Source organism: Labrus mixtus, chromosome 8 (assembly GCF_963584025.1).
Source record: "Labrus mixtus chromosome 8, fLabMix1.1, whole genome shotgun sequence".
In the NCBI taxonomy this organism is placed as follows: Eukaryota; Metazoa; Chordata; class Actinopteri; order Labriformes; family Labridae; genus Labrus; species Labrus mixtus.
In genome coordinates this window covers 5,717,915-5,734,035 of record NC_083619.1, presented here as the reverse complement: position 1 = coordinate 5,734,035, position 16,121 = coordinate 5,717,915, and the positions used below count along the sequence as shown (strand labels likewise).

At 41.4% G+C, this 16,121-nt stretch overlaps 1 protein-coding gene across 1 annotated transcript; it reads right to left on the bottom strand.

Annotated features, from left to right (window-relative positions):
• Positions 1 to 9,288: 9,288 nt before the first annotated feature.
• LOC132978665 (cytochrome P450 7A1) lies at positions 9,289 to 15,453 on the bottom strand. The gene is made up of 8 exons (XM_061043920.1): positions 15,211 to 15,453; positions 14,007 to 14,247; positions 13,688 to 13,897; positions 13,320 to 13,514; positions 12,998 to 13,197; positions 11,179 to 11,309; positions 10,875 to 11,053; positions 9,289 to 10,542 (listed from the first exon to the last, which is right to left on the bottom strand). Exons 1-8 carry the CDS (start codon positions 15,291 to 15,293, stop codon positions 10,240 to 10,242), a joined length of 1,542 nt encoding a protein of 513 aa, XP_060899903.1. The 5' UTR covers positions 15,294 to 15,453; the 3' UTR covers positions 9,289 to 10,239.
• Positions 15,454 to 16,121: the final 668 nt, after the last annotated feature.

Here is a 16,121-nt window from a genome sequence, read left to right as displayed (position 1 = left end):
TTGCTACAAATGTGATGCAGATAATCCCTCAAGTTTATGGTGATATCTGAAGGCGGACGTCAACATGACTTCTGATATGCTCTATATATTTATGAAGTTCGACTTCTGCCTACATTGGAACTCTTTAAAGGCTTTATATGTGATTTTTTGATCCAGCAGATGTCGCCCTTGAGCACCAGTATGAAACCAAAACAACACGCGGTGCATTGTTGTGTTAGCATGCTAATGCTAGCGATCTTTATTATGCTCAATTTACCTGAAATGAGCGTGATCTAGAAACACAGTTAATCAGTGAGTACAGTATGTTATTCTTCTTTTCTCTAGTCCCTCAATTAAACAACTTTTATACGTGAGGGGAGGAGTCAGCCGGCCGTCCGGGCGATGTAAACAAAGTGAAGATAGGACTCTGAAAACTCTGAAAACATCACAGACAGTGGGACTCGGGTGTTACACCCATTGTAGACAGTCATGACTCACAGAGTTATTTTCAGAGGATATACTTGATTTATATTATATTTAAGTGTGAAGAATCACATATAAAGCCTTTAAGCTAGTTCACCACCTTAAATCTTATGGAGTATGACCTCCGTCCCAAATTAGAAATTATGTTCAAACCAGGCTACGTTTCAAATGTAGCTCTAGCAACAGTTCAGACAGGAAGACTATATTTTGCACCATTGTTTTATTGTTTATTCTCATACCATGTCAAATCACTCCTCCACGCATGCTCACTCATTACTTCTCGTAATCATCACCTGGTGACATCTATCCAATAGCACTGCTCCACTCCCTCAATGTTAGCCTATCACATTGCTGCTGTCTCTTTTAAAAATGGATTCACTTCCACTAGCTCATTTATGCCATCGTTACAAGTGACCCTCCACCTCCTCATCGCCACCAAGACTTCACAGTTTCATCACCTCCTTCATCCCATCAGCCTCGGATCACATCATCAGCCATCGTCCGGTCAACCCCAGCCTTCGCAGTTTGCCTCAGATGACATCATTAACCATCTCCTCATCAACTCTAGTCTTCACAGTTCAATCAACTTCTTCATCGCATCAACTCAGACGACATCATCCACTAACACCTCCACCACCAGTGTCTGGACTCTAGGGGGATAGGGGGGATAGATCTTGTTGCCGCTCAGGGCAGACATCTCCAATCACCCTGTCTCCCTGTAGAGTTCAAGCGCCAAAGATTCTCTGACAATCATTCTGTTTCACATATGTAAAATAAACCTTTCATCTTTCAATCATTTACGCGTCTCTTCTGATTGAACTTGCACATAGCTGGTCCAAACCAGTACAGCTCATTTAGCTTCTGCAGCTGAGGAACCAATGAGAGCAGAGGAGTACTGCGGCCAGAAGAAGAAAGTACTGTGCTGAATCAAAGCTTATGATCCACAAACACACAGAACTGGAGGCCTGGGGTGATAACTCAATGAAACATGGCATCAGCTGCCCGGGGAGTCGGAAGTGATCTGTCTGGGGGATTGGGAGTGTAAGCTTCCCACAGACAGACCACCCACAAAAACACAGTCAAGGTACGGGAGGCAGACACACTGATCACAGTCGGCACAGCCACTGGTCTACAGTGTTTTTGTGGAAAATACTCAAATGTGACTATTTCATGTAAAAGATATGAAAAACATGATTTATTTAACAGGTGTTAAAAACAACCACATCCTTTGTTTGATTGAATGTGTCTGTTTTATCATTTGAATTACAATTTATTTTCTTTTTGAAAACAAGATTTGCTTTATAAATATCCTTGGCACACAATTGGCAAAACAGTTAATTTCAAGCTCAAACCCACCCATTGTAAACTAAACTCTAACACTCATTTTCAAAATACAATACAGTTTTTTACAATTGCTATGACTCTTTTTTCAATACTTTTAACAATTTTCCTAAACTCTTAACACAGTTAGCACAACATCCATCTCTGAAGGCTATGCAATTAACACATGTCTTGTTGCTTAGACACAAAATGCATACATTTAACACAAATTGGAACTTATTTTACACACAAGCTCAACCAAGAACAAAACAATGGATTTTTAGATACCATCATGTTCTAAACCTAACCTTTAGGCTAAAGTCTAAGTGAACAGCTGTTCATATTGTAGATTGAAACACATCCATATCCCTGTATTTGTTTCCATTGCTACTGAGAAACAGCTGATTGAAGTTATGCAAAAAGAACAATCCCAGCTGATTCCCATAGGAACACACTCAGGGGTTGAGGTTCTTTCAACCGCATACCCATATGTTATACAGTAAAAAAGGACATCTTTGGTCTGATCTTGTGTACAAAGGGAACAATATAGAGCAACATAAAGAAAGTAAATACAATGCCTGCACAAGGGAGAGGAAGATTCAAGATTTGTCACATGCTCAACAGATCTGCAGTGAAATGTAAAGACTGATCCACAAGGCCATACAATAAACACTCAAAAGTTACTACAGTAATACACATACAGTAAATGTAGAAATATACTGTAAGATAAGATAAAAAAAGAGAAGTATAAATATTCAAAATGTAGAAAATGTAAACAGTGTAATGAGTAAAGTGTCAGTGCGTAAAGTGTCCAGGCTGTCAAAATGCAGACGAGCAGGACATGGGAGAGGAGGGGGATGAGGACAAGGTATAGGGAGAGGAGTTTGAATGCGTGGTGGCGCTCAAAGAAGGGCCAGAGCTAGGGTAAATGATGAAATAAGAGCCACTATCATAGAGCATGTCATAAACCATGTGTTATCATACAGAATGGCTGAACGAGTACAGTCAAATTTTAGACGGGACACGGTGGCATCCATTGTCCGGATTTTTCAAGAAACCAACAGGTAGGATATTGTATAATGGCTTCTCTTACTGCAAAGTTTAAATCATTTGTACCTTTTGTTTGTCCTCATCCATTCCTCTCCCTTGCCGTTATCCCCCTCCTCTCCCATGTCCTGCTCGTCTGCATTTTGACAGCCTGGACACTTTACGCACTGACACTTTACTCATTACACTGTTTACATTTTCTACATTTTGAATATTTATACTTCTCTTTTTTTATCTTATCTTACAGTATATTTCTACATTTACTGTATGTGTATTACTGTAGTAACTTTTGAGTGTTTATTGTATGGCCTTGCGGATCAGTCTTTACATTTCACTGCACATCTGTTGAGCATGTGACAAATCTTGAATCTTCCTCTCCCTTGTCCTGGTACTCGTCTTCTCGGGAATCAGCTGGGATTGTTCTTTTTGCATAACTTCAATCAGCTGTTTCTCAGTAGCAATGGAAAAAAAGACAGAGGATATGTATGAGTTTAAATCTACAATATGAACAGCTGTTCACTTTGACTTTAGCCTATAGGTTAGGTTCAGAACATGATGGTATCTGTTCTGACATACACTGTGAAATCATTGGTAAATTTGGCAGTAAAAATCCATTGTTTTGTTCTTGGTTGAGCTTGTGTGTAAAAGAAGTTCAAGCAATTTAAATTTGTGTTAAATGTATGCATTTTGTGTCTAAGCAACAAGACGTGTTAATTGCATAGCCTTCTGTTACGGTCCTGGCCGTATTGTGTTTATTGCCTTGTGGTGTGTGGGAGTGAGACCTCTGTGTGTGTGTGTGTGTGTGTGTGTGCGAGTGTGAGGATCTTTGATGCTGCTGCAGGTGGACATTGGGGATTCGCTGGAGGAGCTGATCAGCTGGAGGGAGGACGCCGCCATTCGTTGGTCGGGAGTCTGGTCGCAATTCTTTAAGGCCTGCTGGAATCCTCAGCAAGGGCGGCGTGTGTAAACTGACAGCAGCAGCTCGTTGTCCCTCGGCCTCCAAACTTATATTGTTGTTAAAGCCTTGTTCTTTAGTCTTTCGTTAGCTCTGAAAATTGTGTTTTTCTTGTTGAGTAGGTCTTTAGTTTGAGAAGCAGTTTACTGCCATTTTCTTTTGTGCTCACTTTTTCTCCTGTTTTTGGTTTTGTTAAAAAGTTAGGTTTAGAGATTGTCTTTTGTTTGATAGGTGTTTGAATTTGTGTGTTAAAATAAATCCTTGTTTAAATCAAGATTAGTTTTGCCTTTGGTTTGGGGACCGGGGAAATAACTTGTTTCGGGTTTTTATGTTACAAACCTGCCCGCCTAGACGGGTGCGTAACACCTTCAGAGACGGATGTTGTGCTAACTGTGTTAAGAGTTTAGAAAAATTGTTAAAAGTATTGAAAAAAGTGTCATAGCAATCGTAAAAAAATGTAAACTGGAAGTCCGAGGCACTCTGATAACATAAAAATCCTTTATTTGTCAGGGATTGTCAACGCGTTTCGACTCTACTGAGTCTTCATCAGGACAAGAAAGGATTGACCCATATCAGAGTAGCTTTATAGAAGGTATGGTTTATGAAAAGAAGACAGACAGAATTGCTGCAGTAAAGGTTTTATTTCATTCTCCGCAATCACCATGTTGTTAATGACAAGTTCTTGTTCTTCATTTACAGTAGATGCTTTCCTCTGCCCCCTGAGGGAGGTAGACTTTGAATCCTTAGAGAGACAAAATACAGTTACATATTAGAGACCGGAGGCATACAGTAACTGTTATACAGCCTGGACACTTTACGCACTGACACTTTACTCATTGTTTACTCACTTTATACACTGTTTACATTTTCTACATTTTGAATATTTATACTTCTCTTTTTTATCTTATCTTACAGTATATTTCTACATTTACTGTATGTGTATTACTGTAGTAACTTTTGAGTGTTTATTGTATGGCCTTGTGGATCAGTGGATCACAAATCTTGAATCTTCCTCTCCCTTGTCCTGGTACTCGTCTTCTCTGGAATCAGCTGGGATTGTTCTTTTTGCATAACTTCAATCAGCTGTTTCTCAGTAGCAATGGAAAAAAAGACAGAGGATATGTATGAGTTTAAATCTACAATATGAACAGCTGTTCACTTTGACTTTAGCCTATAGGTTAGGTTCAGAACATGATGGTATCTGTTCTGACATACACTGTGAAATCATTGGTAAATTTGGCTGCAAAATCCATTGTTTTGTTCTTAGTTGAGCTTGTGTGTAAAAGAAGTTCAAGCAATTTAAATTTGTGTTATAGTTTTTTTCGATTGCTATGACAATTTTTTCAATACTTTTAACAATTTTCCTAAACTCTTAACACACCAACACACCAAAACACACAATTGGCAAACCAGTTAATTTCATGCTCAAAACTACCCATTGTAAACTAAACTACTAATGTAGTTTCTGTTATTCCATCTGATGTTAGTGTTTTTTATGACATTGTGCTGTGATTGATTAAATGTTTATGTTGGAAGTCAACATGTGTTTGTGTTATGGAAGTTTTTTCTGCACAGCTCTGTTTTTAATATTTACCTTTCTGTTGTTTTTTTCTTTTTTTTAATTTTGTGTTGGATTTCACACTTTGGCAATCTAAATGTACGTTTTCCATCCCAATAAGCCAGTTTGAATTGAGAGACAGACAGTAAGAGGAGGAGGATAGTGAGAGTCAGACAGACAGCAAGAGACAGACAGAGAGAAAGAGTCAGACAGACAGCGAGAGACAGACAGAGAGAAAGAGTCAGACAGACAGCGAGAGACAGACAGAGAGAGATACAGACAGTGAGAGAGAGTCAGACCGACAGCAAGAGACAGTAATAGAGAGAGTCCGACAGAGAGAGGGGGAGGATGGGGAGAGTCAGACGAATGTGTACAGAGTTTCTTGGAAGAGTACGTTTTTTGTTTGTTGAACATGTAGACATCAGAGCAGGACGCTCAGACGGGTTTGCAAATGTACTGATTTATTATCTGTTTGTACAGTATGTACCTGATTTACTAAAGGTTTGCATGTCTTAAAACGTGTGCAAACTTGATACCACCAACAAAATATGTTTTATCTGATCTACTACCGGCGCGCAGTGAGGATTGCGTCTTTCATATGAGCAAAACAACCTGCATTGTCCATTTAGCACGTTTTCCTTCATGCATATGCAATGTGGGGCGTTTCTGATACTGGGAGGAGAAAATGTAAAGAAGTTAGTACACGCATTGCGATTTACCAAGTATGAAAAAAACTGCGGTGATTGTGACAGTGGCACAATAAAAGAAGGCATAAAGATTGCATTTTTCCCCACACATGTTAACATGTTTCAAATGACAGAAAAATGAATGGCATGCATTTATTCATTATTTCGATTAAATAATGGTTAAGGAAGGCAAACACCATGATTAAAGGGATACTTCACCCATTTGCATTAAGCTGTTAATTTTCCTCATTTTCCCCTGAGACGGGAAAGCTCTGTATTTCTTTTCTGAAAAGCAGCCGCCGATGACGCAAAAGTCGACATTTTGTGTCATCGGCGGCTGCTCTGGTTAGAGGGGGTGAATCTACATCGCTGGTTCCTCATGTTTTCAACCCGCCCATAGGTGGTGGTGGTGGTGGGGGGACCACTAAAGCTACAGACCAATCAGAGATCAGTACGTGGGACCTCACTTCCAGAATCAAAACTCAACGTCCGCCATATTGCTTGGTAGCTATGCTAACAGACTCTATGGAGAAAGTTAAGAACAAAAGTATGATAAAAGTATGTTTCAACTTCAATCTAATATGGATGAAGTTGATTTTGAAGGTCTTGTGTGCTCGAATCGGATGTTCGTGGCTATCTCTAAGGGCCGCAATACAGCGACGAGGCAGCTGATGCCGACTGTCAGGTCTTGTGCCTCGGCTGCAGCAGCCGCAGTCGGCGACGGTGAGGATGAGGAGCCCGGGCCAGCTCGAGCTGGGGCGGACTGGTAGTGTCGGTGCTCTCACTGTTTGCCTATGGACACAAACATAGAGTCTGTTTTCTGCCAGGAATTTCCAAGAGCACCCTAGCTTCAGTGGGTGTGGCCTGCGGTGCTGTGCATTCTGGGAGTTGTTGTCTTTCATCCACATGAGCCAAAAAGGTTTCTCAGTCAAGAAGGCACCAACTTCAACATTTATTTCATGTTTCTACTACATATATGACCCAATGTCAATACAGATTCATGTTTCAACCGGTGAAGTATCCCTTTAAATTATAGCCAAACAAAACTGAACATCCACAGCTTCTGCATTCTAAAGAATTTTAACATTGTCATTTATGTCTTCCTATTTCCCACTTAATGTTAAACTGGGGATTTATTTTTTCCCGGGTTTTTATCTCCCCCAGCTCGCCCCCTCTGGTGCGCTCCTCCTATAATGCGCTCGTCTCCTCCCTCTAAAGCCCGCTGCTGCTACTCTGTAGGACGCTTTGATTGGGGCACCTCACCACTGTTTGTACCCCCGTCTGATACCTCTTTCCAGAGCATTTATGTCCGATCAGACACAGCGCTGGCCAGCTGTCTGGTGCGCAACAACGCACAGAGTGTCGCGCATGATCGTCCGTGCCACAGAGGACACAGCTCACACCTCCTGCGCAATGTATGACAATTCATTCAAAAGATGGAGGGAAGAAAAGAGAGGCCCTGTTTAATGCCCAGGTTTTCTAATAAGCCAAATATTATTTTTGTAATACTCAGATTTACCTGCTATAACTCAAAAATATTGTGCGTTGATTTGCCTCTTCCACTAATACCTATTTTGCGCGTGCAGTCATCCTGCTTTCCGTCCAAACTCTCCGTGATGTAAACCAGTTAAACATGCAAAAGTCTAACTTAAATACAACCTGCCTCTGTTATCATTCACGCTAATTATTGTTGGAATTAAAGGTGAACAGCTGTTTATTTACAGTCTGCTTCTCCACAGACACTCACATCATATAAGACAGAAACAAAGACGGCTTCTCAAACTGTGGCTGTGTCCCAATCACACACTATAGTCCTCACTTTACATTGCACTATAACGCGCTATGTTGTTGTGCTGTCCACACTCTGAGGGAGCATTATCAGACACTATAGTGGAGTCATTCATCCCACACTGCATTGTGGAAATGTTTACGACTGACGTTCACAAGCCAATTAATATAAACCATCGTGCAGTACGGGGTAAATCTACAATGAGTGGAAAGTTATATTTGACTGTTCTCTTATGGACGAGTCCCTCTTCTGTGAGCGGACCCACCGTTACCTTTAAATGCACGTTTTTGACTAATGAGGGAGAGAAGCTTTTGTAAAAAGCGGGTTTGCACTGCGAGCGAAGGTGATCTAATGTGTGACTAAAAGACCAGACGTCGCACTGCAACAAATGCATTCAAAGAGCGACTTCATTTGTCTGAAATGCTGATCGTGTGGGCGAAAAATATATCCTGGAGCGGCCGTTAATATACCTGGATGTTTCCCAGGCGCACACACGCGCCCCACAATTTCAGAAATGAGCCATTCGGGGCCTGGACTAGAGGAGTGACCAGCATCATCACTGAACACAGAACAGTTCATATTTGGCGGCATTTTTTACAGAGATCTGGATCAATAAAGAGGGAAAGGATTTTCAACACAATTACTTTAGTTTCTCCTGATGATGATGACTAGTGACACTAATAAATGAGTTTAATATGTTTAATAATTTATAAGGAATTCAATACTTTATATGTATTTATTATACTTAACTGTTCTGCAAAAATAAGCTTATATAAGTTATCACTGAAATTTATGCCATGCATTATTTACTGTTATTAATGATCCTCTATCTTTACATTTCAGTTGTGAGAGTGCAAAGCCGTCATTATCGTTGCCAGGAGTAATGTCCAAAATGAGTCAACTACAGAGATCTCCCCGAGAACAGGGAGTAAGAAAGGAGTGTGTGATTTTAGACACAACCTGTGTGTGTGCACCTGCAGTAACACCTTTAGAGAGAGCATGCAGCACACTGACTGTGCAGAGCAGCATCTATTCACTGCACTACATCTGAATGCCAACTCCACTACAGATCTCTGTCATAGATCTGTAGGTTATATTTACTGTCCTGTGTCTGGACTTTTCAGCCTGCTCATCTGTTTGACAAACACAGAAAGTAAATGTTCTCTGTGCTCACTATGAACCACATGTTATCACATCATGAAGCACCTATAATGACACTGAGAGGGCAGATATAAGGTACATAAAAAAGGTTAGCACTAGTAAACATTCACACATGTCTTTGTTGACTGTCTGATGTGTTAAACTCTACGGCTGATGGATGCTCCTTTTCCTTCTGCGACCTAAAGTCCAGAAAAGATACTGATCGCAGTCGAGCATCAGCATAAACATTACAAAAATAGATCTGACAATTATAACAGATCACAGAATTTCACAAGATGATGAGAAAAAGGACGATGCATGAGTTCATGTGTTTGCACAGGTTCTTCTGTACTTTGGCACAAGCAGCTTGTGTTTATTTCAAACTCATGTAATCAACACAACATGTCTCACAGCACAATAATAACACTTGACATGTTTAGGTGAAGAAATGATTTTTGTGTGTTCAGCCCATCGTGCACACGAAGCACCACTGATAACTGTTTTTAAATAAGGTTGTCGACATTTTGAATACAGTACCAGGTGAATCTGTGATATCAGGTGCTTTGAAATGATACAATCTCTGTTGTTTAAATGATGGATAGTATTAAAAAAGAATGATCTTCAGTCATATTTTTAACTAAAAGCTGCCATGAGCGAGAGAGAGAGAGGGAGAGAGAGAGAGTACAAATTGATTGTCATCATTTCCATTTGTGTGGTTTTTAATAGTAACTTTGGTATGGCAACAGCCCTTTTTTAGTGTTATCCTATCCTGATTCTTTTTGTGATCAAAATCATCTGTTACAGTCCTGAACCTGCATTATGGCACATAGTGTGGGTCTTCATTATGAGGCTCCAGCCTCCACACTTTACATTTATCTATAAAGTACAACATAATTATACATGTGGACAAATGCTATCATCTCTTGATGTGAATTGAACCAAAAATATGCCTGTTTCTGTGTGAAATAAATATTAGATGTTTTAAGTGTCTGTGCAGGGTTACAACGTGGGGAGGCTGATTGTCCTGATCTTGCAGGTTGACTGTAGGTGTCTGTTTGCAGTTATACATTTAGATTTATAGTTTTCATGACTGTAAATCTACAGAATCCAAAGTAAATGGGCTAAACATTCAAAAACTTAAAAATTCACATTATGCACGCATGCAGAAAACATGTTCTTCAGCAATAACAAATTAGTACAACAAATATACATTATTTTGTCTATTTACATTATCTTCAAAAAATACACTTTGTACAGTTTGTCCTTCAGTCTCTGACACAGTCTAATGGTTGGCTTTCAGCTTGTACCTGAAGTCAACATCATATGTGGGCTGCAGGATCCCCAGACCGGCTCGGCTCTGGTCCAGAGGAGGGACTTTGGTGGCTGGGTCCAACAGCTCCATCTCGAAATAACTAAGCACCAGAGTCAGGAACTGTTTGATCTCGTGCACTGCGAAGAACCTGCCCGGACATTTGGTGACCCCTGAGCCGAACGGCATGTAGAAGTAGCGCAGGCGGCGCCCGCCGCGGTAGAAGGTGGTCTTCTCCTGACCCTTCTCGTCCAGGAAACGGTCAAACTTGTACTCCTGCAGGAAGAGGAGGAGGGAGGTGATTTTCAGCTCATTTTTTAAAGACAGATTGTCCAAAGATTCGATACTGTTCATAAAAGATACAATCTGTGTTGTTTAAATGGATCAATACGATCTAAATGTGCCAAAGCTTTAAAAAAAAAAAAATCTACACCTGTTTTATAAGACAGGTGCATAGGCGAGGAATAATGCATCTACACCTCAGGCAAACATTTCCCTGGTATTGAATCACGTATGGTTATAATTTGTATTATCAACGTTTCAACTTTTGGTACCATGTCAGCCCTACTATAGAGGATTTTAATTCATGATGTATTTAAGGCTCTTACATATGGATCTTCGTAGATCTCCGGGTCAAAGTGCAGCATGGGAGGATACAGGGCTATCACATCATCTTTCCTTATACGGTAAGCTTCCTGGTTGTCAAGGTGAAGCAGGAAGTCCTCCTTGGCAATGCGTACGTTCATGGAGGCGCTTGAGAGCCGCATGGCTTCTTTAATGATGCTGTCTGTGGACATGAAGAAATACAAAATAAATCACAGTTCACAGTCTCAACTTTTAATCTTTGCTCTGTAGCATCATTGGTCCATGTACAGGTCCTGGTTATTTTCTAGTGACTGGTGGAGATCTTACCCAGTACAGGCAAGTTGTCCAGCTGCTCTCTGCTCAGGTTCAGTGTAGGGTTACTGGGGTCGACCTTCTGACCGGAAACCTCCAGAACTTTCTGCACTTCCTCACGAGCTGCTTTCATAGCATCTGGACTCCTGAGCACACAAACGAGAGACTAGTTAGTATTACTGTAGCAGTGACATCACCCATTGGTTACTAAAGAGGTGTCTCAAACAAGTCCCACATTAAGTCGGCTGAAATCTGTCTTACAGTGCTATGAACTCAACATGAACAGATTCTCTCAGATGTATCAGGACAGTTTTCAAGAACAGAAGCAAATCACCTTCAAAATGTTTCTTTTTTTCATGGACTTTGGGATGACTATTTTGAATTTCACGTCAGGAAGTCAGGAGATTCTTAACGCTGAGAGACTTTTATGAATGGGCCTGAGTTTTCTCTGAATCTCTATCATAAATCTCCTTCTGATATGTCTTTATGTCAGACTTGTTACATCACTGTGAGGCGGCTCCTTGAACCCAACAACACTATCCATGTGAATTATCTCATTGATCTGAACTTTATGGGTCTGTGTGCTACAATCAGCTTTTTGAAGCTGATAAATGTGCAGTAATATGAAGTAAAACCTCCAGCTCCACAGCACAGAGGGTGATATGAGATCAGACGACACATTAACAGACTCCACAACGTGTCCTGTATAATTCAGTGGATTCGCTCTAATGTAGTAGTCTGACAGGTGCGATAGCTAATTTCTTAGCAAGCAACATTTGCCATAAGTCCACAAACAAACTGTATGTCACACTTGTATTACCAAGCTACACCAGCCAGTTAGACTGGTCACATGTGTGTGGAACATATCATGTCGTTAAATATAGATTTATTTATGTCACTATTACTTTTGCCACCCAGGCTCCAGGCAATCTGTAGACAAAGAGCTATCATCTCTAATAATTGTTTACATAGAGTGAGAGGGCTGAGTTTGGGATTGGATGGTTCAGAACTATAAGGCTATTCTGAAAACCATTTGAAACTGTTCTTCTTAAATTAACTCTACAATATATTGTAAATAAAGCTCAAAGTAACCATCTGGGCCTGTCTTTCTTCTGTCTGATATGTCGGTGAGATAGATGTGCTGTTGATGAAAACTGCGGAGTTCAAAAAGTTTAACTATTTAAACTGAGAGTGCTGTGAGTGCAGCGATTAAACAAAGCTGACACCGAGGGTGTTTTTTTTGCTTAGGACGCTGAGTGCGGAAAACGGGAGCAACTCAAGGTTAAGTGTCTTCTCCAAGGACACATCGGATGTGTGGCTGCAGGAGCTGGGGATCGATCTCCCGATCTGGTGAAGACACTACCGACTCTACCAACTGAGCCACCGCCGCCCCAAGTAATAAAGGAATTATGTGAGAGACTATTTTACCCTGTCTTTTTTTCCGGAATGATCATAAAGTTGTGTTTTTTTCAACATGCACCTAAATGCTGTGTAATCGCTCCTCTATTCCATTTGTGACTAGTGAGTGAGTGAGTGGTTGGATGAGTGGGAGAGTGAGCATTGAAATATACTGAGTAGAGGGAGATGTTACTTTGGAAGTTGTAGGTTGTCTGGCCGTAGGTTGACTACTTGTGGCTATATTCAAACGTCACACTGGTGCCAGTGCCCCTCAGTACTTGGTGACCACTTATATCGCCTTGAGCTTTAATGTGTTATGCAGATAACACAAATCTCTACATTTCTGTTCAGACAGACCAGAACTCTCTGCCTCCTGCTGGGTTGAATTGTTGTGTCAGTCTTCTGAGTCTGTACAGTGTTTAGAAAGCGGACTCACCTGATCATGTAGAAGAGGCTCCAGAAGGTGGCGGGCAAGGTGTTGGCCTGTGAAGCCCACAGCAGAGCCACGTGTGTCCTGGCTTTGCTTATATCATTGAAGGTGGATAAAGAATCGTTGAGAATCATCCTCATAGAGATCAGGTCAGACATGTTCTCTCTCTTTGACAGGTTTTCAGCATGCATGGTCTTTGCCAGGTTCTTTAGATTTGAAAAGAGGACATTCAGTTTAGTTGATTTCATCATATGAATCTCACAGCGAGGCACTGTGTTCTCAGATTCTCTTTTTTTGTCTGTAATATGTGCATTGAACCCTTACTGACCTCTCTGGCACTGTAGGCGCTCTTGAAGACGTGGATGGGCAGACCGGCCACTAACGCTGGGAAGATCTTATCAAACTCTTTGAAGTTCTCCGAAGCGTTCAGAACCAGAGCTTTCTGAGCCTCCTGCCGAGCCTGACACTTATCATCACCAAACTCTTTACCGAACAGGGTAAGATATCCAGACTCAAACATCACCTGCACGACACAAGGACACCTATCAGGACTGTTGAAACATGGTTCAAAAGGTGGAGAATCTGCAGAATCAGTGCAAGATGTCAGAGCTATAGTTCCTCTTTGTTTCTGTGTGTCATGCGTCTTCCTGACTCCTTTGTCTCTTGTATATTACTGGTCTAAAGTTGTTTACTGACCTTGTAGCAGAAGGCAAAGATGCCGTCCACCTCCCAGGTGTCCTTGCTGGGGCTGAGTGTGTCTGACTTCAGCATGACGTCCTGCAAGTGGCCCATCATGGACTCTATGAGGGAGGGCAGAGCCTCCCCCTGCAGGGTCTTCAGGAAAGTCTGGTGGAGGTTCTCCGTGGTGTGACCGTGTCGAGGGTCGAAGCTGTCATGGCCGAACGCCTGCAGAGAGGAGAAAGAGCAGGTTTAGGACCATCACAGGACTCACATGCAGAATGAAATGTGGGCAAACATCCTAGTCCAAAAAATAAAAGATGAATTAAAAACAGACCTTGACAGAGGTGGCGAAGTGAAACTTCCTCCAGTCCAGGTGTCTGCCCTGTCTGATGACCGAGTGGTAGGAGAACGGGTCACACAGGAAGTGGATGTACTGGCCGGCGATCTTGCAGGTAAAGATGTGTCCATATTTGTTCTGGCGGCTGCGGAGGAACTGGAGAGGGTTGGCCCCGAACTGCAAAGCACACCCCAGGTACGGGATGAAACCGCTCTCCACGGCAGGCTCACCTGGCTGCCTGAGGGTGTGAACAATGGAGGGAAAGAACATGTTGAAACTAACTGCTGGATGTCAGAATGGGGCAATAAAACATTGACATATTCTCAGTATAAAATCACCCATTGGTTTTCGAAGAGGTCTTAAAGTTCAACTATGGCTACCTAACTTCACTGAATGATATTCAATAATGTTGTTAATGATGTTTTACCTGAACAATTATGTATTATTTTGAAGTGACAATCAGAGAGATAAGGGAAGAGAAGAGAAAACTGGGGGATGACCTTAAATGACAATAAAGTTCATGGTCTTGGTATATACCTCCAAAACATTTCAGAGATAAATAAGATGTTCAGCCTGCTGCACCTCTTTTCTTGGATGATTCATTCAAACTCATTCAGAGCTCCTCTTTGAGTGTCACAGTTTTAAAGTTGTGCGTCGTCTCTCCCAACGACTGACAGCGTTAAGTGTAAAAACATCACAAACCAGTTTCCAATGTTATTGTTGTTGTTCGTACATACCGGCCTGAATGTCATCACGAGGCTCTTTTAAACATGAGAATCCTCTTTCAAAAGATGTATGTTTTACATCCAAAATGTGTCCAAGAATCTAAAGCTAATGAAGTATTATACATTTTTCTTTTCTTTTTTAAATACACTCCTTAACTGTATAATTCTGAACACGAGTAAAGTAAACAGCAGCTTCACATATGACAGCACAGTGATGTGACTCAACAACATACCCAACTAGTTCCATCGTCTTTACAAAGGCCTTTGTTTGACAAGCACACACCGCTCACATACGTCTGTCACTCACAGCGATTGTTACATCAGGGGCCTCATGGATCACTATTGAGGCTCGCCCGGAAAAACACAGGGACGGGTGTAAAACTGTGTGCAACCAACTGAAGGTCTACATGAGGAGATTTCTGTTCATGCACTCTCCACACTATGTTAAACTTTGCATCGTACAGGTGAGGTCTTACCTGTGGCGTGTTCCCACAGCAAGCCACAGCAGGCAGCAGAAGCCCACCAGGACAGCCCAGATCAGAGCGATGCTGATAATCATGCTGACGATGATGAGGGGAAGATCCAACCAAGGGGAAAGCTCCACACTGACCAAACACACTCAGACAAGGACTAAGTCCTGCAGAGAACAGTGTGTGTAAATAGGTTGTAGATTGTGTGTGTAACTGGTGTGTGTGTGTATGAACAACGCAGCAGTGTGTGGCAGGGCTTTTATACCTGTTTTGAACTGTAGGCAGGGCTGGAGGGTGGATTTACAGAACAGGTGTGATGTCATCACTGGACTCGAACAGCAAAAGCTCAGTTTTTTTCTCCATTTGTTGTGTAACTGAGCATGAAGCTCTAATCTGTGATCAATCTGCATGTGTTTCAGGATCTTAGAAGCTGAAGTTCACTTTACTCAACAGGTCCTGCTTATCAATACTATTGTAATATATGAATCCGTTTATATAGTATATAATATTATTAAAATGTATCTCAGTGGAATAACTCTGATTATCCCACATCAACATAGTCACATCATATTCTTAAATACGTTTTAAATAGGAGTGAAAGAAGATAGAATCTTTCTCCCAGATCACAATCAGTTCACTAAATTTCAGCAGAAATGGACTAAACAGATATGTAGCGCGTTATAATTTGAGTACTTCCAATTAGTATCACACAGTGTCCCCCTCCTCCCTTCCCTGCCCCAGTGAGGGGAGAAATTCATCCTTTTTAGGGAAATCAAACCACAAAGCAATGACATGATCTGAACAGGCGGAGGATTCCATATTAAGATCTATATGTGTTTGTGTGTGAGTGTGTGTGTGTGTGCGTGTGTGTATGAGAATATCAGAACAGGGACTTGGGACATGGCCGAATCTTAGGG